Genomic DNA, 24,081 nt, shown 5'->3' with positions numbered 1-24,081 from the left:
ATTAATAATACTAATAAATAATAAAAATACTCATAAGAATTTAAAAGAGGTCGAAATATTATATATTTTCTTAAATAATAAATTCATATTATTACAAAGCACCAAAGGATGAGATGCCACAAATACAATTGTCTGTCGATTACTGAGGAGCTATTAATGCGCTTTTTTTCCCTCTATTGATATCACACATTTGTTTTTTCAAAAATGACTTATTTAAACCACAAAATATATAGTTTCTTGAAGAGTACAACAGATGCATTTTTATTTCTAATTTTTTTTTTCAAGCAGGTGTCGTAGTACTTTGTGATATTGAAGAAAAGGGAGGCAGAGATGAAGAAGTTGAGGTTCTTTTTGGGACCCATTGAATATACTGGAAGACGGATGTTGGAATTGGAGGTCTAGAGGAAGATGAAGGATTTATGGACGTAGTTGGAGAGGATATGAAGGTAGTCGGTGTGACAGAGGAGGATCCAGAGAATAGGGTTCGGGAATAGGGAGAATAGGGTGACATATAATTTCATTTTCATACTTTTTGACATTCTCACTATAAATTGAACAGTGATATTCTGGCATGACTTCCAAATCAAAATACTATTTTCAATCCTCATGCTTCTGTTGAAATAATATCATATAGTCATATTGAAAACTTATTTTTATGATAAAGCGCGTAATGTCATATTTTAATAGCACTATTATTTGTGTAATATAGATTCGTTTAAAAAAAAAAAAAGTTGTTTACTCGCCTTCTCACACAAGGTGGCACTATACACTCGATTATTCATGCTGAACAAACTCATCCTAAGGGGGGAAAGAAGGTTTTAACGCCCTCAAGAAGGATCTAGGGGCTGATCAAGAGGGGTGAGGTCGATTTCTTAGCTCTTGGAAGGGTTTGTGCAGAATCCCCGGGGATCCCCGCTCAGCTCTGTCCATCACCGGGTGAGGAAAATCAACACATCCTCTGGTTTTTCCGCTTCAAGCGCCGATGTTGGGAAGAAAAGGGGAAAAGAGGGGAGGGAGGGTCTGCAACATCAGTATCCACACGGGTGGTGTAAATCAGGGAGCTGAGGTGTGTGTGTGTGTGTGTGTGTGTGTGTGTGTGTGTGTGTGTGTGTGAGGAGGAGGAGGGGGCACTTTCAAAATAAAAGCACTGGAAGGCAAGGAAAGTTTCATCATTTAGGTTTGCGAGGGAATGCAGTCAACCATTTCCGGTTTGAAATCCTGAGGGGAAAAACTGCCCAAAGCCCCTTTCAAGAAAGCGAAAACAAACATATACTAAACATAACATAACATAAAATGGCTTAAAGAAAAAAAACATAAATAAACTTGAATATATATATATATATATATATATATAGATAGATAGAGAGAGAGAGAGAGAGAGAGAGCGAGAGAGAGTTAGAGTTGTTTTAATCACACAATAGTGAAGAGATAGAGATTTAGTATTTATATCTTATTGTACACTTTAAAATAACCTAAACATAAATTCCTGAAAACAGACCACATGATTAAATATTGAGTTTTCAATGAGTTTGAGTTTTTTATGATGAATGAGTGCTTTGCAACTTATACTTAACTATGTCTTGAAATACCTGTGCATTTGTTGACTCCATTTGTTGGCGTCCTGAAATATCATGCCAAATAAAGGTAACAAAAATAGTTTTAACCTGTCTAGACGTCACATTTCTCCAATAGTTACACTAATGACACAAAACACTTGAATTGGTTTAGTAAAAGATACCCTTTGAATCTGTTTTATTTTTACGTTTTCTAGACCGGAAGTACAGTACGACCCTTAGTACATGTAGCTTGATGCCTGGTCCCAAGTAGTGAGCGGCGCCTGGTGCTGCAGCGCGGAGACGAGGGGGGAGGAGAAAGTGACAGGACTGCTTGAAGAAGAAGAAGAAGAAAAAGAAGAAGAAGAAGGAGAAACCCCTCCTCATCAATCAGACTACGAGGGGAAGAGACGGCGGCAGATCCTCGCTGCGCCCAGCGCCCACCTCCTGCAGAGGGATGAGAGAAATCCTGACCTGAGCATCCCTTGGACATTCACCAAGCGTCGGATGTGAGGGAAGAAAAAAGAAGTGCTTCGGGTTGGAGGATGAAGAGCATCTCCGCGCCGGTTCTCTCATCACTGAGCTGCTCACTGCTTTTGATTTAAACAGGATAATCCAGAATTTCAAGTGTTGGATATTTGTCATTTGTTTTTGTTTTTTTTTTCTTTAAAGTTCTGCAAAACTCCCGATGATGGAGCGTATGGTCACCTGGGATTCGTGTTAAATAAACTTTCAAAACTGCTTTTTTTTGTTTTTTTTTTAAGCTGTAATTTTAACATTTAAAAAAAAAAATCCAGCGGCGAGCATGGCCATCAACACAGACATCGACTTCCTCAGGTCCAACTTGGGCGAAGGTGAAGTAGGAAGAGGTGGAGGAGGAGGAGGAGGAGGAGGCGCCGAGCCGGCGGACTCACAGGAGACGGAGAAGCTGCTGGCCGTGACCGTGGAGCCCCCGGCCGGGACCGGGATGAAGATATCAACGTCCTTCACCGTCGCCACGGACGGCGACAAAGGTCCGGAGGCCGACCACAACGGCCACGGCGTTGCGGTGAGGTCGGGTTCTGCGGGGCAGCTGGGCGCCGCCGCCCCCCTTTCCCCGTCCAAAGTGAGCCTGAGCCGCTCCTCCACCGGGAACGCGGCGGTGCAGGAAACCCCGCGGCCTCGGGATTACCTGCTCCTGGTCATCTTCTCATGCTTCTGCCCGGTGTGGCCCGTCAGCATCGTTGCCCTGGTCTACTCCATCATGGTGAGTCGGGGGACACAGAGGGGCAACGAGACAAACATCTCCAAGTCACCTGAGACTAACAAATAACTGTGTCAAATATGCTACTTTGTACCACAATTATTTATTTTTAAGATTATTATTAGTAGTAGTAGTAGTAGTAGTTGTAGTGGTAGAGGTAGTGGGGTTGGTATTATTAGAGGATAATAGAAAATAAAAAACACGTTATAATTATTATTATAATTAGTAGTAGTAGTAGTGGTATTTGTTGTTGTGGTGGTGGTGGTTATATTGTTAGAGGATAATAAAAAATAAAAAAAAGTTATAATTATTATTATTATTAGTAGTAGTATTGTTATTGTTATTATTATTATTATTATCATTATTATTATTATTATCATTATTTATAAAATGATGATAATAATAGTAACAATATGTATCAATATACCACAAGTAAACAAAGTCATTTAAGGCTGGGCCACCTTTTTTCTCTTAACAAATAACTATATCAAACATTCAAACCACTTTTACTTTGTACCACAAAACCATCATTACATTTTTTACATATTATTATTAGTAGTAGTAGTGGTGGTGGTAGTAGTAGTAGCATGGTGGTGGTATTACTAGAGTAAAATATAAAAATAAAAATAAATGTATTTGTATCATTATGATTATGTATCTATTTCCTACAAATAAACCAAGTCACCTGAGATTAATCCATCTTTTTTTTGCAAAAAAAACTATGTCAGACATATTCTTTTTAAACCACTCATACAGCTACTTTGTACCCAAACAATTTAATGTTTAAAATATTATTATTAATATTGATATTATTGTTCTTCTTCTTATTATTATTATCATTATTAGCAGCAGTGATATTATCAGTATTATTATGATTATTTATCTCTTTCCTACTAGTAACCCAAGTCCTCTGATATACGTCCATCTTTTTTTCTTAACAAACAACAATGTTAAACCTCTTCTTTTTAGACTATTCTTACAACTACTTTATACCAGAATAATTTCCTTTTTAAATTTATTATTTACATAATTGTTATCTTTATTATTATGTCTATTTTCCTAAGCACAACCTGTGTGGTTTTTGCAACAAATTTTGTGCTTTATTGCTCATATTCAAATCCACTATACACATTTTGTGCACTAACATATACAAATATATGCTAACTATGACGGTCAATGTTCAAAGTGTATCGGTATACAGTCCAGACAGGAAATTACTTTTTAAACATTTTGATCTTAGAGCCTCTGCAACCCAGAGCTGTTTAGTATTCAAGTCAAACGGAAACGATAAAACCAGCAAATTTGATATTTGTGGGCTGATGAGTGATGGATGACTTGAACAAAATGAATTCATATTCCATTTCACTTCTGGATGGGGATGATAATGGGAAACATGAAGTCACATGTTTTGGAGATTTATTTGAAAAAGGTTTCATTTTCAGATGTTTTTTTACATTGGTAACTGATAAAAGTCCTCTCTCTCTACATCGCAAATATTCATAAAGACACACTCACACATGTGCACTGGTTCATAAGTACTATATTGTAAAATCATGATGTAGAAAAGGACAATCAGACAACAGAGTGATCAAATACAGATCAAGAAATAACCCAGATTCAGCAGATTAATTCTTTAAAAGAAGGAATAAAGAGCAAGAAATGACATGAAAACCTACAATGAAATCAACTTTCTAATTAAATGGATTGTCAGCATAAAAGAACCTGGAAGAATATACATCAGAAAAGACAGACAATTTGGGGAAATACAACATTTTAATTTCCTTTGAAACAAAGCAAAGAATCACTAAAAATATTTTGGAATGTGTTGCAGAAGATAACAGAAGTGCCACAGATTTCTTTTAAAAATTCCAAGATTTTTTTGTTCTGTGCCAGAAAGACATTATGACAAATCATGAAAAATACAATAGAAGAAAAAACTGAAAAAAAAACCCTTGAAATGAAATAATTACCCAAATGCAAACCAGACATGATCTCAAACTTTAGCAATTAATTACTCAAAAAATAATGAATTATCGGAACATTATTAAGAATTCAAAGTAGCACACCTAAACTATAGAAAATGATCAAAATTTTAATTTTTTTATTTTCATTAAGAGGCTTCAGCGGGAAAAAAAATGACATTATATTTTTGATGAGAAGAAAACCTTTTTTTTGATGTACCATCTGGTGCCCATGGACACATCAAAAGTGATGTAACCTGGGATTCCCTGGCCTCCCAGGCTGGACCTGGTGATGCCGGGCCCTTCGCAGGCCTTGCAGAGCGACTGGCCCACAAATCTTCCGCGGGGCCACCAAGATGAGTCGCACCTTGTCCACCAACCATTGCTGTGGCACTCCTCCACTAGCTTTGAGCACTTTGGCTTCTTTCTCTCATTGGCCTCCTCCATACATGCCTCCCAAGGCACATGGAGCTCCAAAAAACATTTCCTGCTTGGGGGCCACTGAGGTAAGAATGATCTTGTCCAAACATTGTCTTGTCAACCGCTTCGAGGAACTTCAGCTGCATCCCCGGATCAACTCTTAGTTTTCAATCAGATTGCGTTGCCAGCAGTCCAGAGGAGGTGCTTTGGGCAGGTGCAGCAAACTTCTCTTGGCTCTTGCTGTGGCTCATCACTCTGCAGATGGAATTCTCTTTGGCTTTCAGGACTGAGTTGTGTCCCCGAGTTGTAGCACCCTTTGACAAGGGCTTTTGGACAGTAGCTTAGGATGTACCCTAAGGCTCCTGTCCTCTGCCAGAGGGGAAAGCTGGTGTCTCCACCTTCCCCCAGGTGAAGAAGTTGGACTCTGCAGCATGTCGTAGACTACCTGGATCAAGATTCTTTTCCATTTGGTCCATATGACCTTATGCCCTGTATCTTGCCCCCATCTTGCTCAGGCTTCAGGGCAGTCGCAGCCACCTTTGTAGAAACCTGCTGATCCTCATCTCAAAGCCTTCCACTGCTGGACTTCAAAAGCCAAGACGGGACAGAGGATCCAAGGAAGAATTCCCTGCTGGTGTATCCAGCCCTTGAATTCAACAAGGAGGCAAGACTTGTCCACCAAGTTTTGGTTGGTCGCTTCTGTGGAGGCTGCAGTTGAACACCTTTCCCAAGCTCTTCACAGGTTCTTCAGCAAGTGATAGTATCTCGGCGATGCCAAGAGAGAAGCAGAAGGTGTCGGAAGCCTTCCCTTTCTTGCCTTGCCTTTCTTCCCTTCCCTCTAAGAGCTGTATGACCATGTCTATGTGCTCCAGGCACCCAGATACCTTTGAGATCCCTCCTTTCTGGACCGAGGTATGGATGTCAGAGTTAGCTACCTTCAGGAGGAAGTCTGTCAGTCGTCCAGCAACGAGGCTGAGGGAGAGCTTCCTCTCCAGATGGTCTGGGACTTTTCCTTGTTTTTGATCCACACACCATTCATTTGTCTTCATTGGGCCAGTACCTTGCCCCAACTTCAGATCATCTTCAGGATGTTCTGGAGCCTGAGGAGTAGCCTCAGGCAGTTCTTGCAAACCTTGGAAGGCACTCCACTGAGCCCCGGAGCAGAGCTTCCTCTTGCCCTTTTGGCAACCTCTTGGATCTCATTCCAACCTGCTGAAACCCAGAGTTGACACTGGTGGGTTAATCAGGGACCTGCAGGGGTTCAGGTCTTCCTCTGCATCGATGGCCGTTGGTCTCCCCGAGGCGGTGGTCACCTCAGCTTTGGAGCAGGCGAATTTGCTTGCTTTGCTTCTGTCTCCACATCAGCTTCTTGCTCTCCTCTCCACTCCCCACCTTGAAGTGCTGCCTCAAGCCTCGTCCTGAGGTGTCGTTCAGCTTCCCCTTTGGTAGTTGCTTCTAATATACTATCAACATTTTCCTCAAACCGGAGCCACTCCTTCTCCTCACTTGCTTAGAAATAGTCTAAGTTATTTGTATCTTTTTTAATATATTATTTTTAATGTGATGAAACACTGTTATTAATAGCAAATTATATAATACAGGGCTCAGAATTTTTTTTATCACAAATGGCATGAAGAGTTCAACCATCAGCGCCTTTTCCCGTCTCCCTGCCAGCCTTTACAGGAGCTTTTTACCAGGCGAGAGTGTCGTGGCTGATACTTGCATGTCAGCAGGTCAGCATCAGCATTGAGCATCTCTCTGATGGCGAGAATCTCTAAATATAACTGTAAATTAAATGTTATTTAATTGCATTTGATATAATTCAGATATCAGTTTGTGTTATTTCACTTTATTTGTCCATCTCATTGTAATATATGCATACATTTTTTTTTTCTGTTCTTAATTTGTTTTGCATAATTCAATGCTTAGTTTAAGTATTTGTATTTTTGTCTTTCTGTTAGTAATATCTTTAAGTTTGTAGGAAATGTCATACTCATTTCCAGATCATTTCTTTTTTTTTTTAATTATCTTATTTGATCAAATTTTCATCAATATATGAGTATACCTGAGTTCGGCTTCTCTCTCAGCATCCACTTACAATACAGCTAATCTAAAAATATGAAAAACAAAGTTGACAAATCAAAACAGAATCCCAAATAAAATCAATATCTGCAACAAATATTTCCTTTTCAAGTCACTGGAAGAATTAGTACGAGTCCTTTAGACCTTCAGTAACAACTCTGTGGAGCTTAAAACATGAGCATTTGAACTGGCAGCAACACGCTGGCAGGTAGCAACTGCGTTTGGCACAAGCATGTGTGTGCATGTGTGTGTGTGTGTGTGTGTGTGTGTGTGTGTGTGTGCATTCCTGTTTCTCCCCATCCGCAGCCAAGTCTCAGATCTACGTAGAAACAAGGCACCCATTACTTCTGTAATATCACTCCTGTGGGCAATCAGGGAATATCAAGCACTAGACAGCCTCCATCCTGAACCCACTGACATTCAGGAGTCACACACATGCCAACTACAGTGTGTCGGTGTGTGTGTGCAAGCGCACGTGGGAGACGAAAAGTAAAGCGCGGGGAGAAACAAGAGCTACCCACTAACTCAATAGAAGGCGAGAAGAGTCAATTGAATGCCTCTGCAGAGGGCAGATCGCTGCAGTTAGCCAGCTGTGTGGCAGCAATAAACATCTTCCCGCTTTCCTGAGGGCGAGGGAAGGGGATACGGGCCTTGTTGAGAGGAGCGAAACACCATCAGCTTCAAGGGCAGACCGAGGGGGCGCGGGGGGAAAAGGGGCGAATGGCTATAAAATACTTCCAATCAGTGGGTTGGAGGCGGAATCGAATGGCAGACAGAGTGAGCGCCGCCGCGGCGGGGAAGGAAAAAAACAAGTTCATGACATGCAGATGCATCAAAATGAATGCGGTTTGTGCCCCTCGTCTCTACGGAGCGGCTGCCGGGAGCCTATGTTCTCTTTCGCTTATGTGAGACCGACTCCCGGAGCGTTAAGGGAACGTTAAACGGGAGGGAAACCGCCCGAGCTTTTTCTCCGTTTGCATGTTTATTTCTTCCCACGAACGCAAAATGCAGTGGGTTCATTGGAGAAATTGCCCAGACGTGTAAATGAGTTAGCAAATCGTTGTATTGTCCAGGGAGAACCTTGCTTCTTGAAGAAATAAAAGCTGGGATAGGCTTGAATACACTTGCTAATCTAAGCACAGGATAAGGTGTGAATAAATGAATGAATGAATGAATTAATTAATTAATGAATTAATTAATCTAGTCATCTGCCTGCATCAACACATTTTAAACATGGGTTCATAAATGCAGAGCAATTTTTTCCAAAATGTTGTAATTTTGTAAAGTAATTTATTCTTAAAAAGAATATATATATATATATATATATATATATATATATATATATATAAAGAAAATACAAGAAAAAAAGAGAATTTTATCTCTCTCTCTATATATATATATATAAAACATATATACATATACATATATAATTCTCTTTTTTTCTTGTTTTTTCTTTTTAATTTTTTTTTTTTAATTTTACTCTTGATGTTCACGTGCTCACAACTTTGATGCTACTACCCCGAGTGCTCTCCAATTGCCCCAAATAAAGTTTTTCTGATTCTGATTCCGATCCACTCCCCCTTCAACCCTGAGTGCAGAATAAACAGTACATTAATGAATTATTATTATTATTACTATCATCATCATCATCATCATTATTACACCATACCAAACCTATTGTAATAGATAGGGCTTTTGCATAACAATGATTTTAATGTGTTTTTCTTGATTTCATCTGATTCCACAAGGACTAGTCTTTATTTGAACCATAAGTGTTAAAAAAATAGTAACTCGTGAGAGAGAACACTGGTATTTTTGACTTGCACAAATATTGATTTGTCGAGTTTTCCTATCAGTAACTCTTATGCATAGATAGATATCAGTTAATGACGAAAAAAAGAATCAGCTCAGACTGTGTGACTCTTGACGGAATATTACCCCCCCCCACACACACACACACACACCACCTCTTTTTAAGAATCTGCCAGTACTGCTTTGACTCCTACTAAAACAAAAGACATAACAGTGAACTAATGAAGGTGAAAGCTGTCATTGTGGGCTTACATGTGTGTGCATGTGTGTGTGTGTGTGTGTGTGTCCCTGGCAATGGAAGAGGAGTTGCGGTGTGAGGTGAAGCTGTGACGTCCCAGCAGGAGGTGCAGACGAGTTGCAGAGTAAATCTGCTGAACTCACGCAGAGGCTTTACTTTGCTCTTTCCTGTATATTAAAAAGCTAAATTGAGACAGGTGGGATGCAGAGGAAGCAGGTGAAACAGAAAATATGGGAGCCACGTGAGACAAGCCAGGAACATGCCAGAGACACAGTAAATAATAAATCAAATCAGAAAAAAAAAAAAATCACCAAGTTTTTCTAGCAGAACATTTTATCATTTGATGCTTAAATGTGTAATTACTGACCCCATTTTCATTGCTTCCCTGACACAGAAACCCTGGTAGGGGTTTACTGGTATTTACGACGTTAACTGCGTTTCAGAACCCGCTGAATTTATAACAGCGAAAATGAGCTGCGATGAAGTGCAATCTGTCGCCGCTGGATCCCGAGTCAGCATATCTCCGCTCGGGCAGATGGCTGCGGCGGCTGAAACAGTTGCTCTGGCAAAAGCTCCCGTCCATCTTCATCCTCATCCACATCCTCCACCTCCAACAACACGAGCACGTCAGAGAAACGTCCAACTCCGGCCCCCAATGGACGGATGCTCAGCGGTTGATACACCAAGCATACAAAGCCAATTATTAGATTAGAGTGGTGGGGTGATAGGATTTTTACAACTAGCCTCTCCCAATAATGGGCAGGCCCAAACCGGAGGAGGGTTATTGCACACTCAGCAGTTTTGTCTGTGAAATATGGACTCACAAATGCTCCACAGGATGGATGTGTGTATTTGTGTGTGTGTGTGTGTGAGCGAATAGGTAAATGACTTTGTATTAGCAGCCCGCTCTGCAGATTTCTAGGGAGGCCTTATTTGTTGTCTCCAATTGGAAGAGGCTCAGTCACCGTCAGCGCTCTGCTTTATAAACCCCGTGTAAGTCATGATATCGGGGAGGTTCGCCTCAGCTGGCAAGCAAACGGTTGTCACATCACCAAAGGTTCACTCTAAAAGGCTGTGTGTGATCATTTGAGAAATACTACTACAGTTCTACTACTACCACTAGCAATCTGCTTCTGGCATATTTACATTTGTGTGCTGCAGCAAGACGTCACGTTTGATGTCCCTTCAACAAATATCCCCAAATAAAAAAACATGAACAAGAACAACAATAATAATGAGAATGAATGGGAATGAGAACAACTTTATTTATCCCGAAGGAAATTGTTGTGCCAGAGTTTCAAGCAAAAACATAACAGTAATAGAAATAGTGGGAAGGAGGAAGAATAAGAAATACAATGAAATATAAATTGTCTTAACTGTTAACTACAAAGGTTTGATTTAAATGATAATGATAATAATGATAATGATAATGATGATGATAATAATAATAATAATAATCATCATCACCATCATCATCATCATCATCATTATTATTATTATTATCATTATTATTATTATTAGTCGTAGTAGTAGTAGTAGTAACAACAACAACAACAAAACAACAATAATAATAATAATAACAACAACAACAACAACAACAACAACAATAATAATAGTAATGATAATAATAATAATAATAATAATAATAATAATAGTAATAATCTTGTTGAAAATTTGTTATTCTACCGCCCAAACAAGCATAACTGTGTCAATACGACGGAAGGAGCAAGCTAGGGAATCAAAATGAAGAGGAGAAAGTGAGATATCCGGAATAAAGCAAAGTAATTCAATAATAAATAAATAAATAGATGGATTAAATAAATAAATAAATAAATGGTATGCTTTCATAATAAAACATGAGAAAATAAAAGAATACTTTCACAGGTTCAAGAAAAGATAGCTCCATATGTATTCTCTCATCATGCTGACGTCCACCCGCCACAATGCAAGCGCGCTCCTTGAAATATATTCCACAGTCACACTCAGAATCACTGTAATTAACTCTGCGGCGAGTAAATCACAGCACAGGTGATCAATCACCCGTCTTCCCTGCCAGTCTCACCTCCAGGTTAGAACCGCCCCATCATGTACAATCGCCAAGGCAACCACTTTCAGTGGACAGTTGGCCAGAGGCGGTTACTTTTCTAAATAGCAGATAGAAAATCAGCTTGTGGTTGATGCAAAAGTTACTTACCTATTAATACATGCAAACGCACTTTTGAAACAAGCTTTCTGCTCCGGGCGTGATCAGTTCCTTTCTGTCGGCGCCACGATTACTTTAACCCGAAGGGCTCGCAATCTCAGGAAACCATCGGAAACGTGAATCACGACGGCTTCCTCTGGTTTCCCGCTTGCGGTTGTGAGAGAGAAATCGCTAGGATCCCCGATTGCCTTGCAGTTTGATACTCCCTTACAGAGGAAGCTGTAATGCATCCGGTGACTATTTATCCGCTCAAAGTCGTGCTGAATTATATTTTGGCTCCAGGCCACATAGTTACCTCTTTGACATTTGCATTTGGCCTCTGTTGAGAATGCTAAATGGGCACTTTAAAAAACAAAAAAAAAATGAATTGTGCGGATTTATTCCAAAATCTTCAACTTGCAAATTTGTTCTATTATATTAAAAATCAAGTGCATAGAAAAAAAAAAAAAAAACACGAATATTAAAATTAAAATGTGTCAACTCCAAATGGTTGAAAGGTAGTACTTCTTTTTGTATTTGTGTTATATTTCATCCCTTATCCCCCTTTGTGGCCTTTTTCAACTTGCACTTGGTACTGGATGGTTTGTTGACAGGCACTTTGATAATTAGGGGAAAAACAATTACATCTTCATTTTTGCCATTATTCTATTATCCAACCGGTGGCAAGCAGGCTTGAATCCTAATGAAACCGTTACGTGCATATTTGTCTCATGCGCAGTCTGATATGGTTCAAACTAGCTGCAATGTTGAGACCCGGCACGTCAGATTTTATTTACATAACACTAGATCTCAATACTGTCTCATGATGCTCGCCATGCAAAGCAGGTCTGGATCACATTCGTTTAAATGACTGAGTGAAACCCAATGTTGACAAATAGTGACAAAGGGGGAAAAATACCTTTTACTGGGAAAGTGAAATCTTTGATAGATCCAAGCTCATTGTGGGTGGCCTTCTCTCTGGACCGGTAAGACAGTACAAAGTATTGGAAAAATAAAATAGCGATACAGAATGGGGGGTTATGAGGGTTGAGAGGAGCCGTCACAAATGATCTCATACTAATAATAACAGCATTGCGACCAATCATAGCTTTTATATTCATAATATTCCTAACCTGGGAGAAGATATGAGGCTACTATCATGCGTTGATGAAGGGAAATTATTGCAGGCAGAATAGGAAGTTTGGGATTTCTCTCAAGAAAAAGCTCACAGTGGCCTAACTATGGATAACCTGGACCTATGAAATGATTCTTTCTATTCTTGAACAAAAAGAGGATGTTGAGATTGGACGATAAATCCACAAAAAAGCTGGGTACCGCAAGAAGCAATGCATCCTGAGCCACGACGCTCTGGATGAACCAGTTGAACTTGCCAGAGTTGTTTCTTTATCATGTGGCACGGATGCAAATTGCGCCGACTTTGTTTGAGAAAAAAAAAAAAAAAAAGAAGGCTCCGCAAGAAGCGCCGCTGCAAAGAAGTAGTCGATGAGAGGTTGGAGGTTGGAGGAGCGGCGGTGAAGGAACCTGGATCGGTCCCACAGTTAAACCGACAGAAAGTCGTGATCAAGTTAAAATTTATGAGCCGGAGCAGCGGCGGCGAGAAAAGCAGCTTGGAGAATTAGAGCGGCGCCATCATGCGGAACAGCTTTGAACACGTGCGCGCGGGAAGAGGGCCTGCAATTTTCATGGGGAGGTTGTTTTAGAGAAGATGGACTTTACAGAACTTTAGAGAATTACGGAGCTGTTGTGAAATCAAGTAGTTTTAAAAAAAACAGAATCCGGGAGATAGGACATACAAAGGTGGAGGACATATGTAATAAAGAAAATGAATTTGATGGGAAATCATAGTCATAAATGCAAATGGCTCGTTTTAATTTGAACAAAGTGGCCCGTCTCACCCCAACACTGTATCTCTCTGTCGGGTCACGACTGCCTCTCCATTATTGATGGCGGGAGAGATGGAGCACTTTACCAGCCTCCACCTTCCTCTGCAGAACTACCAGAGAGCACGTTGATGTGTGTGTGTGTGTGTGTGTGTGTGTGTGTGTAAGGCTCATCGAAGAGTGGACGAGCCTCTTCAAGGGTAGAATTTCCCATTCAGAAAAAAAAAAAAACACAAATGTGACCAGGTTCCCTCTTTCTGAAAATCAATATAAGCAATCATCAGCTGAGGGAAGGGGACTCCCCGGTGAACACACACACACTGTCACACATACACACACAACTTTGGACATTTTTAATGGTCCTTCCTTATTTTCTTCAATTTCTTCTTTTAAACATAAACTAAATTCATATTTTTTTGTGTGTGTTTGTGTTTTTGATTTGAGGCGCTGAATCTGGAATTCCTTACCATTTGCGGCGCATTACTAAAAGTGAGAAGTCAAAACACGTCACTGCCTGCTTTGCTGAATTTATGAAAATAAATCTGAAGTTACTTTTTGGACAAGCTCGCAAAGAAATCATTGGAAGCTTTAAGTCGCGCATTTTCTATAATTACACGATATATTCTACAAAAAGGCATCGCACACATGAATGATTCTCCTGACTGAAGAGAGACGGAGATGTAATCTTATATTAATAATACTGAAATACTGTTTTTGCCATACTGATATTGGCCGGCAGCAGAGACAGTCCCTCCTACAGCAGGTCAACTATACATATTTTCCTGCATTACAGTAAATCACTCTTAACACTTGTGATTCGCTCTGCGACACATTTATCACAGAGATGCATTTTTGCATTATATTTGCATGCCTTAAGTACACTGCACCACCTGTAAGGGTATCAGATAGGTTGATTCACTCGGCAAGTGGCTGAAAGAAAAAAAAAAATTATACTACTACTACTACTGCTAATAATAATAATAATAATAATAGTAATAGTAGTAGTAGTAATAAAATACTACTGCTACTAATACTACTACTACCCAATTTTTGGTTGTTTGTCTGTACAATACTAATACTACAATACAACTTCTTCTGTTATTATTATCTTTATTATTATTATTATTATTATTAATAATAATAATAAGAAGAAGAATAGAGGATGTGAAGTTAGTTGGTGTGAGATAAGAGGATACTGAGAATAGGGTTACATGGAGGAGGTTGTTGCGCTGTGGTGACCCTTGATGCAAGTGGCTAAAAGGAAAAAAATATATCAAATCATGTATTAGAATATACTATCATCGATAATATATATATTATATGTATAATATCAACATGCAGTATATTATAATATTCATACTTCTCCCCATCTGCAATTGTGCTTTCTGTCCAACTCAACTGTTTCATATGCTATCATTCATTCATTCATTTATTCATTCATTCTCTGCACCGTTTATCCTGCAGTCGGTTTCGGGGTGATGATTTTTTTGGGGGTTGGAGCCGATCCCGGCTATCACCGAACGAGAGGCAGGCTTGACCCTAAACTTGGCGCCACTGGGGCCACATATAGAGATGTTCAACCACTGACTCTCATTCACGCGTCTGGGCAATTTTAGGGCCTTCAGTGAAACGACTGCATGATTTTGGACCGTCTTGCTGTGACGGTGGAGCGCTGAACACCGTGTTGCCTTCTTCAGTATCAGTTACCTGAAATCCAAAACCTCAGTCATCAGACACACACTCCAGCCCAGGTGTGATGATTGTGTCAAGTCACAAAGACACACACATACACACACACACTCATGTACTGTAACGCTTAAAATCAGTACGGCACAGTTAACCCTGGTGTTAATGCCCTCTCTCTGAAAACCCCGCCTCTGTTGGAAACAGACGGACTTGTACTTTTGATTCTTCAACCCGGCTAATATATGGTAAAATCCTCTTTTGTGTAAACCACGGGTCCCCAAACTTTTTCCTGCAAGGGCCAAATAACTTTTCCCTTCTCTGGCGGGGGGGTGGGCCAGTTTGTAACAAAAAGTGTGACAATCGCAAAGGTGCCTTTTATTGTTTTCCAGAAAGCCACACATTACAAAAAATCATCTTTTCTGGGATCTGGACCGGAAAAAAACCCAGAAAATAAATGATAGTATTATTAATGAAAATAAATAACACAATTTATGAAATAAATAATGACCGAATAACCCTTTTCAAGTTTTTCACAGATTAAAAGACCAAGGAACATTAACTTTCTTGTAGACACAACTGTTTGCAACTCTCTCGTATCAAATTCACTGTGAAAAACAGAAAGCCAGCAGGCTATGTACTGATACCAACACAACACATTTCACTACCAGTATGGTTCCAGAACGGATTTTATCCCAGTAGATTTCGTTATGATTATATTTCTATTATCATTTGCATTCTGATTATAAAATCATAATGCAACCTTGGCGTTGTTCAGGGGCCGGAGAAAATGTGGAGGCGGGCCGTATCCGGCCCCCGGGCCGTAGTTTGGGGACCACTGGTGTAAACAAGGCACCCGTCATTCTTATTCCTTTAATAAGCACGAAAGCTATTGTTTCTATATCATTCCAGCAAGAACCATGGAACTGTTAACGCTACTTTAATTATTATCATGGGATCATTTGTCCATGCCACCCCTCATACCCCCCGATCACATTCTTGCTCATGTTGGGATGTCGGGTTTCCGTAGAACATTTTAAAATGTTTTCCAGACCTGCTCAACACATAAAATGTCAAAAGACAATTCCTTTGTGAGTTTGCGTCTGAGGAATCAAACTTGAGTTATCGGGATGTAACATGATATCAAATAGATGGACAGCTGGGTCATGTTCTTCGGATCCAGCGGAGGGTCGGTTTGTGAGAAAGCGAAGTAAAAAGAGGTACCGTGTGTAATAAATGGAAAAAGGATGGCACGTTTATTGAGCCGGACTATATGTCAAAGTAGTGGCTGAATTTCTCTGCCCAGCTGGCAGAAAGAGGCGATCAGTTTTATCGTGTCACTGGAGGGTTTGAAGCAGTTAAAAACTCATAAATGTCTTCATTCTTTGCATCCACGCCTCTCGGTGCTCTCAACCATCCTCCCTTTTCAGCAGGTCACAATTTTTTTTCAGACCATGTCATCATTTTTAAACGCCCATTTCTTTGACATCCCATTTTGTTTTTCCATCTCACTTTGACTGTTTAAAAACTACACTGTCTGGCATCACAGTATTCAAAAACAATGCAAAAATGGAAAGGACGAGTTGTGTGAAATCAACAGATTTGAACCCGGCGTTCCATTGAAATAGATGTAGACTAAGACTACACGGTGTGTATATATACATATACATACAGCGAGATGGCTTTTTGCACGTGATGATATCCGTGTTTTCCATACGGCCCAGCCCCGGCTTTAAGAAGTAAAGTGCCCTATAAAAAAAAAAAACATATCTGAATAATTTAATATAGTGATGGGAGCGGGACGTCCATTTCCTGCCGTGTTGCTTGTATCTCATTTGGAAAGGCATGTTCAGCACCATGGACAGCTCCCATGTGTTGGAAATAAAAGCTTTTGTTATGCAGGAATGCAGATCCCTTTTGCAATGCAGTGTTTGCTATCTTCTCTCAACTGAGTGACACGTTTCCCTGCTGCTGCCTTTTCTGGAGATTTAATTTCTTTAAAACAGCAGTTCATCGGGGCGGACAGACTGCTGAGCCACGCCGACCGGAGTGCTCGTGGTGTATGTGTGTGTGTGTGTGTGTGTGTGTGATTTGTGTGTGTGCAGAATCTTGAGCAGCTCTGGATCGAAGCCTGGCGACCGAGGAGACACCTGATTTATGAGAGCGTTCCGGCCTTGTGACTTGTGTTTTCTGTGCTGCTGCTGAGACGAGTTTACCTACAGTATGTAGGAGGTGATTGGCTTCGAGGCATCATCACAATCTGAATATTATACTATATATTCATAATCTGAATAGAAATCTAGTGTCTGCATAGAATCACACAATGAGCAAGATGGTTGTTTCATTTGGTCGGATGGTTTTATCCCATTTTAGGTCATCATTTCACGAAAAGTGGATTCTCTGATTTTCATCACCAATAGTTACATTTTGGTTGTTTGCATCTACGTCACAATATCTGATGTCACCATTTGATTGATAACTTCTTTGGAAGTTGTATTGCTTAACTAACCAAAATACAACCTCTCTCAAATGTTACAGCCAACAAAATGCACTGCTTAATCTGATTTCCTCACATTTTTTTACTCGTTTTTTTTTCTTTCTCCTTCCTGTAATGAATGTCTTCTTGAAGTTAAAATAATGCCCTTACGGATCATTTTTACAGTTTATAAATTGTAGGAAAGGATATGCAAAAGGGATATTTTCATGGAGACCAAAATAAAAGAAACACGTTGCCATAAGGTGTGGACAACGAATTGAATAACCTTAAACTTCTTTCTATTTCGGTTCATCTGTGAGATTGTCAGTGTACGTAACTCAAGGCAAAGGAAGAAAAACAGCCCTGACTATCACAATATGGGGAACATCTGCTAATTTTAACTCTTTTGCCTCAAATAAAATAAGATAAAATAAGATAGAATTAAAATAAAATAAAATAAAATGAGATAAAATAAAGTAAAATAAATAAAATAAAATAAAATAAAATAAAATAAGATTAAATTAGATTAAATTAATTACAACTTTCCTATAGCACAACATGCATACATATAAATGCTCAAACATGCATAAATGGCAGCAAAATATGCAATGACAAATATTTTCAGAAATTGTCATAAAATAATTATATTAGGTTATAAACACGCTGTGCCCCACTTTTACTGTTACTGTGAATATAGTATTGAAGTAGCTGAAAAAAAAACCTCACATACATATGCATACTCTATAAATTTTGTGCTATAGTTGTAATGTAAAGTTGTTTTTTTTAAATTATTAATTCACATCTCCGAGTCCTGCATATTCCTGCAACATATTAGATATACGACAGGTGGCAACATATTTGGAGCAGAATTGAGACATCTACGCCGTATTTAGTGAAATACGACTTTGTTAAGCACAATAAAACTGATGAAAGTTACATTTCCGTTCTGTCTCAGGTCTGGAATAAAGTGATCGCGTACGTGAAAGCAAAGCACGATTTCCTCTGAAACACACCCATAAATCTACGGCACATAAAACAATATACATCCAGCATTCAGCTGATATACTGTCTCTTACTGCTGCTGCGCACACATTCCCCTTTAACCGACTCTGCATATCACATCCTACTATTAATCTAAAGCAGACCGTCACGCAGTGGGGGGTAAATTATCTTTTACATGAATCTTAATATTCATGCGTGGTCTTTCCACTGCTGATTGATAGAGAACAATTTAATGGACTGCGACATTTCTTTTGTTTCTTTTTTGACGTCACCCCTGCTTGGTGTTGACTTGGTGCTGACTCAGCAGCCATACAAGGGTTTTTTTTTATATTTATTTATCCTGTTTTTGGAAAAAATAAGCGAATAAGTGATTATGTGTTTTATACTAAATGTCGATTGAATGTAGATTCCAGATTAAATGACAAATGTAAATATGGATGTCACAGATTTTTCAACTGAAATCAACTTTAAAGGGGATGAGACGTCAAAATCCCGCAGCCGGTGAATTTTCTCTGGTTTTCCACCACTTTTAATCATGAATGAAAAAGACACTGGATTTTATTATTACACTGGATGTAAAATGTTATGCGGTGTGTAAAACAATAATAGAAATACTGTCAATCTCATTTCTATTGTAGGTCTTTAGAAAAGAAGACGTCCGCACTTAAACCTCCTGTACTCACACTCTTGCTTTGGTATTTATTTTCCCTCTGAGCTCATTGAGACCTGATAAGAATAAAACCCTGAGTTTGCAGATTATGACAGAAATCACGATTTTAACTAGTCTAGTTCATGTTGAATATCGATCTCATGTTCGACCCATCGCAGGTCCCAGCAACCCTGTGTGCAAGGGCTTGAATAATGAATGAATAAATGATTACTTCCATTATTATTATTATTGTTAGTAGTATTGTTATTGTTATTGTTATTGTTATTGTTATTATTATTGTTATTGTTATTGTTTTTATAAATGATTCATGGATGGCAGGGTGGAGTGCATCAATGCATTTCTAAGCAACTGCAACTGAAGATGAATTTATCAGTTTTAGCAGTTTTCACCAGCAGGGTTTCAAACGTCAATAATATTTTTATAACAGTTGGCGTTACAGCTGGATCCTTGTTTAAGGAATGGAACATCTGTGCTGGTTGTATTGGGGTTCCTTTCCGAAACCTCCGGCCGGATCTTCTCACATCATACTAAATCTTGTCACGTTCTTGGGCTTTAACTTTGCCCATTATTTTTTTGTCTCCAGTCCAGAAACAGCCTCCAGGCGGGAGACGTGGACGGGGCCAGGAGGCTGGGACGCCTGGCTCGTCTTCTCAGCATCGTCTCCATTGTCCTTGGCGTGATCGGGATCATCGTCTACGCCTCAGTCGCAAGTAAAGGAACAAACAAATATGCGCACAAACACTGAAAAAACAATAGGAAATCACATTTCCTCATTTGAAGCTTGATTTTCAATCATATATATATATATATGTGTGTGTGTGTGTTTTATATTATATTTACTACTTGAAAAGATCAAGGGAAGACTTAAACAACACAATGTAACTCCAAGTCAATCACACTTCTGTGAAATCAACAACATCGAGTGTGACCCCAAATCCAGACCTCCATGGGTTCATACATTTGATTCCCATTGATAATTTTTTTTTTTTTGTGATTTTGTTGTCAGCACATTCAACTGTGTAAAGAATATAGTATTTAATATGGATATTTAATTCATTCGGATCTCGGATGTGTCATTTTAGTGGTCCCTTTATTTTTGTGAGCAGTATATATATATGTATAAAAATACTTTTTTTTTTTTTATTCCAGTATTTGGTATTTTGCTTTCAAGTATTATCTTTATTCTAGTATTTAGCTCAAAAGATAGATGCTAATCCTTTGTCAGCAAAGTAAAACATAATGAATCTAGCAGTTAGCTCAGCTAAATGAATGGTTGTGAATGGAAAATATTAGCTTATCAAAAGTAATTTAATACCCTCTTACTCACAAATGTTGCGATCAATACGTTCACTGCAGACATTTTTCCAAATTGCAAATGCATTGACAGGAATGCATCTTTGCGAGAGTTATCATTATCATCTTCTGACTCAATGTTCTTTTTTTAATCTTTAGTTTAAAGATTAGATTTAGATCTGTGAAGCTACTGTGAGAGATCATGGCACCCAACATTTTGTCGTAGTTCAAACTAATGATTTTATATCATTTCACTGTATTATTTAATTACATGAATATCAGGGTTAACGCATATATATTGGAGCATTGGAATACACTAACCAATTAGCAATAGGCTGTGTGACCATCAATTATGCTAAGCTAACTAATGCGAAGCAGCTCTGTAGCTTTCTACTGCAGACATGAAACACATTATTTTTTTTCTTTACATGGAAAATCTTGACCAAAGAGGCACGTTTTCCAAAGTCTCATTTAAATGTGCGCAAGGAGGCCGAGACTAATATCATTGCAAAATGTATTTCCTGTTTGAAGTCTAGCTTATTCATATTAGCTGTGCTTTCACAACCAGTGTCCAACAACAATGAATACATCCAGCATTACGATTACAAGGTGATATGTGACACCGGCTCACAAGCGTGAGATGTTTCTGTATGTCCTAACTCAGCACATCTCCAAAGCTTGTGTGTGTGTGTGTGAGTGTGTGTGCCAGTGTATATGTGTGTATGGCTTGATTTATCACTGCAGTGACGGTAGCGCGCTGACTGTGCAGCATCTGTATGTGCCTCGCTGCTCAGAGCCATCAACACAGTGGCCATATCAGTAAAAATAAAAACAATTTGATGGTTCGTGGAACCCATCTCTGTTTCTTCTTTCTGTTTCAGGCCAGTCACTGATACGGAGGACCTGAAGGTGCGAAAAAAAAAAAAAAAAAAAAAGGTGGTGGGGTGAAAGACATGCTATGGAGGACAACTTCGAGAATTAGGAAAAAAATAGCAAAAAATAACAATGAAACGCGCGCTCACACGTTGTAATTACATGATTATGACATACTGAAAGAAAAAACAATGGACATTGCAAGACAACTAATGAAAACATTTAAAGATGCATGCATTAGAATCAATTTGCTTGAGAGAAATATATATGTATATTTAAAAAAAGGTGCAAGATTGAACATGTGTGAACAGAGGACTCACAAACATCTGTGTCTGGAATACATAAAGGACTTTTTAAAATCTAAGAGGACGTTGCAGAATGACTCCGAGCATCCAATTTAAAAGAAAATTTTGGACTTTGGATAACCGCGTATAAACATTGTTTATTCTACCCCCCCCCCCGCCATTCATTCAAAACATATACAGCTTAAAAATAGATTTCACATTATGGATGTACATGCAGATGTACATTTTTTAATATATTTGTATATCAAGTGTTGCCGTATTTGTTAAAGTCTTCATGGTGCTTGGATGATGAGATGATGCTCTGTAAATGGGGGAGGGAAGAGATTTTACAGTTTCGTCATTTACTGTGATTTTTTTTTTTTTTAACAAAAAAAAAAGGGAGACCAATGCATGCCTGAATGTAAAACCCAGCCTTTATTTTGATTATTTGTCTCTTTTTCCTATTATGCAGTGACCCAGGATAAGAGCTTTGCACACAGTGATTTGTGTACATTGTCCCGCCATTGTGGAACATGTGAGGACTAATTTCTATGCCCCTTAACTCCCCTTAAAGTCTCCTCAAAGCCTCCTTAAATCTTCCTTTGTCTTGGCAGAACGTGTCCTCTTCAACTATTCTTTTATAACCACTTGCTAAAAGCGTGACACATTGATGTTAGACATTTCATTTCTGCTCCTGGTACTGGGATGTAATGAATCATACGGAAAACTATACATATATATACTTGTATATGCAACATGTACGCATGCGTTGGGCTGCAGGCTCAGGATGTATTTCCTTGTAAATGTGCGAGTCCGATAGTTTTGACTAACGGTTTGCATTTCGATTATCCATGTGTGTTCTAGACTCCTGTTTCTAACGCCGATTCACATAATAATGGTGTCATTAGTCATTCCGGGCTTAAACAAAGCACAGGTTGGATTGTAGGATCATTAATTCTCACATTCGTGACATTGTGAGTCAGGAGGCGATGATGTGAAAAGGGTGATGCATCTCAAGCTCAGACGTGTCAGCCAAGCGGGAGGGCGCCCACAAATGTGCGAGGCGACGCACAAAACGACCCTGGAATTTCTACACGGATAATCGGAGCGACGCTCGAAAAAACGTCCCGCTTTGCAAGCGGGCGCCGTTGTTTGGCTGCTGCTTCACTGACTTTGCAAAATCGAACACATCTGAGGGAAAACGCCTCTTCAAAATGTCAACCAGCAGCAAAATCCCAAAGAGTCGACTTGTTTACCGCACAAACAACTTATACAATATCATGTTATTCTGCTTGGAGCTGGTTAAAAACTTCTGTCAGTCGTACCGTTGTAACGTCCTGGTTACATTTTGTATTTGTGAAACCTTCAGCAAGGAGCTCTGAAATCCATTTTTCTTTTTTCAACGAATCACCATTTTGTCTTCCCGTGACCCGTGGCTGGTTACGCTCTGCATGTCTGGAATAAATGTTATCATGCATGGTCTGTTTTTGTGTCTCTGGAGGCTGCTTGACCGAAGGCCCCAAACAACTGTTCAGATATGTGTTCATTTATTTTCAAATACATCGAAAGCAATTCTGCAAAATAACTCTTACGAACTTACGAACCAAAACCTAACAGTGAAAAGTCCACATCGTCCGAATGCGACGTTTCACTGTTTCCCACTAAAACATGACATCCTTCCCGTGTCTGATTCAGATCATCAGTCAATGACGTGACACTTTATTACCTTTAGCTGGTATAATGTTGACTGTAACGAATGCTGCTGACGATACAGCTTAATCTCCGGTTGTTACAGACTATTTAACACTTGAAATTAGATTGGTTTTGGAAGCCTTTAAATTTGCTCAAATGTCACCCGGTTTATTAATCCGGCCGTAACCAGCCACTGTAGCTCGTCTGTGTACTGGAGGATTTCGCTCGCTGCAAAAAAGCCAATACTTCTCCTCTACAGACTTGTTTTAAATCTTGTAGATTGTAGTGGCAGGGTCTCATATACACAGTTGGGTTGATTTTTAATTTTCACAAACACACACACACACACACACACCAAAATCCTGAACCAGAACTGTAACAAGGGCTCCCTTGACGCAAGGACTTATCCCACATTTCAAATGTATGAACAGTCAGCTCTTTAAAGTCTTGCTTCTTGAATTTGTATCAGTTAACACACACACACACACACACACACACACACACACACACACACACACAAAGGATTTCTCTGGGCACCAAATGTCTCATCTCCTCATTAAATATCTGCTGAGGGAAGTGATGCAGCCCATTATGTCAATCCAGGAGCGGATCCTCCCTGCTGTTTGTTTACGCAAAACCGCTTATGCGTTATTTTTTATTTATATATGACTTTTTTTTTTTTTTGGTTTGTTTTTTCAGAGACACAAAGGCTCCTG

At 39.2% G+C, this 24,081-nt stretch overlaps 1 protein-coding gene across 1 annotated transcript; it reads left to right on the top strand.

The window, feature by feature from the left end:
- Positions 1–1,852: 1,852 nt before the first annotated feature.
- trarg1a (trafficking regulator of GLUT4 (SLC2A4) 1a) lies at positions 1,853–23,153 on the top strand. The gene is made up of 3 exons (XM_086141887.1): positions 1,853–2,799; positions 19,807–19,933; positions 21,398–23,153. Exons 1-3 carry the CDS (start codon positions 2,359–2,361, stop codon positions 21,421–21,423), a joined length of 594 nt encoding a protein of 197 aa, XP_085998013.1. The 5' UTR covers positions 1,853–2,358; the 3' UTR covers positions 21,424–23,153.
- Positions 23,154–24,081: the final 928 nt, after the last annotated feature.

The sequence above is a fragment of the Fistularia commersonii genome, chromosome 3, assembly GCF_037954325.1.
Source record: "Fistularia commersonii isolate RoL2024-O1a breed Wild chromosome 3, RoL_Fcom_v1.0, whole genome shotgun sequence".
In the NCBI taxonomy this organism is placed as follows: Eukaryota; Metazoa; Chordata; class Actinopteri; order Syngnathiformes; family Fistulariidae; genus Fistularia; species Fistularia commersonii.
Note: the sequence above shows the minus strand (reverse complement) of the source record. Positions and strands in the feature narration are given on the sequence as shown.

Coding starts and splice junctions, on each gene's coding strand:
- trarg1a (XM_086141887.1), top strand. CDS start 2,359: ATGGCCATCAACACAGACATCGACTTCCTCAGGTCCAACTTGGGCGAA. Junction 2,800..19,806: donor CCCTGGTCTACTCCATCATG/GTGAGTCGGGGG, acceptor TTTTGTCTCCAG/TCCAGAAACAGCCTCCAGGC. Junction 19,934..21,397: donor CGTCTACGCCTCAGTCGCAA/GTAAAGGAACAA, acceptor TTTCTGTTTCAG/GCCAGTCACTGATACGGAGG.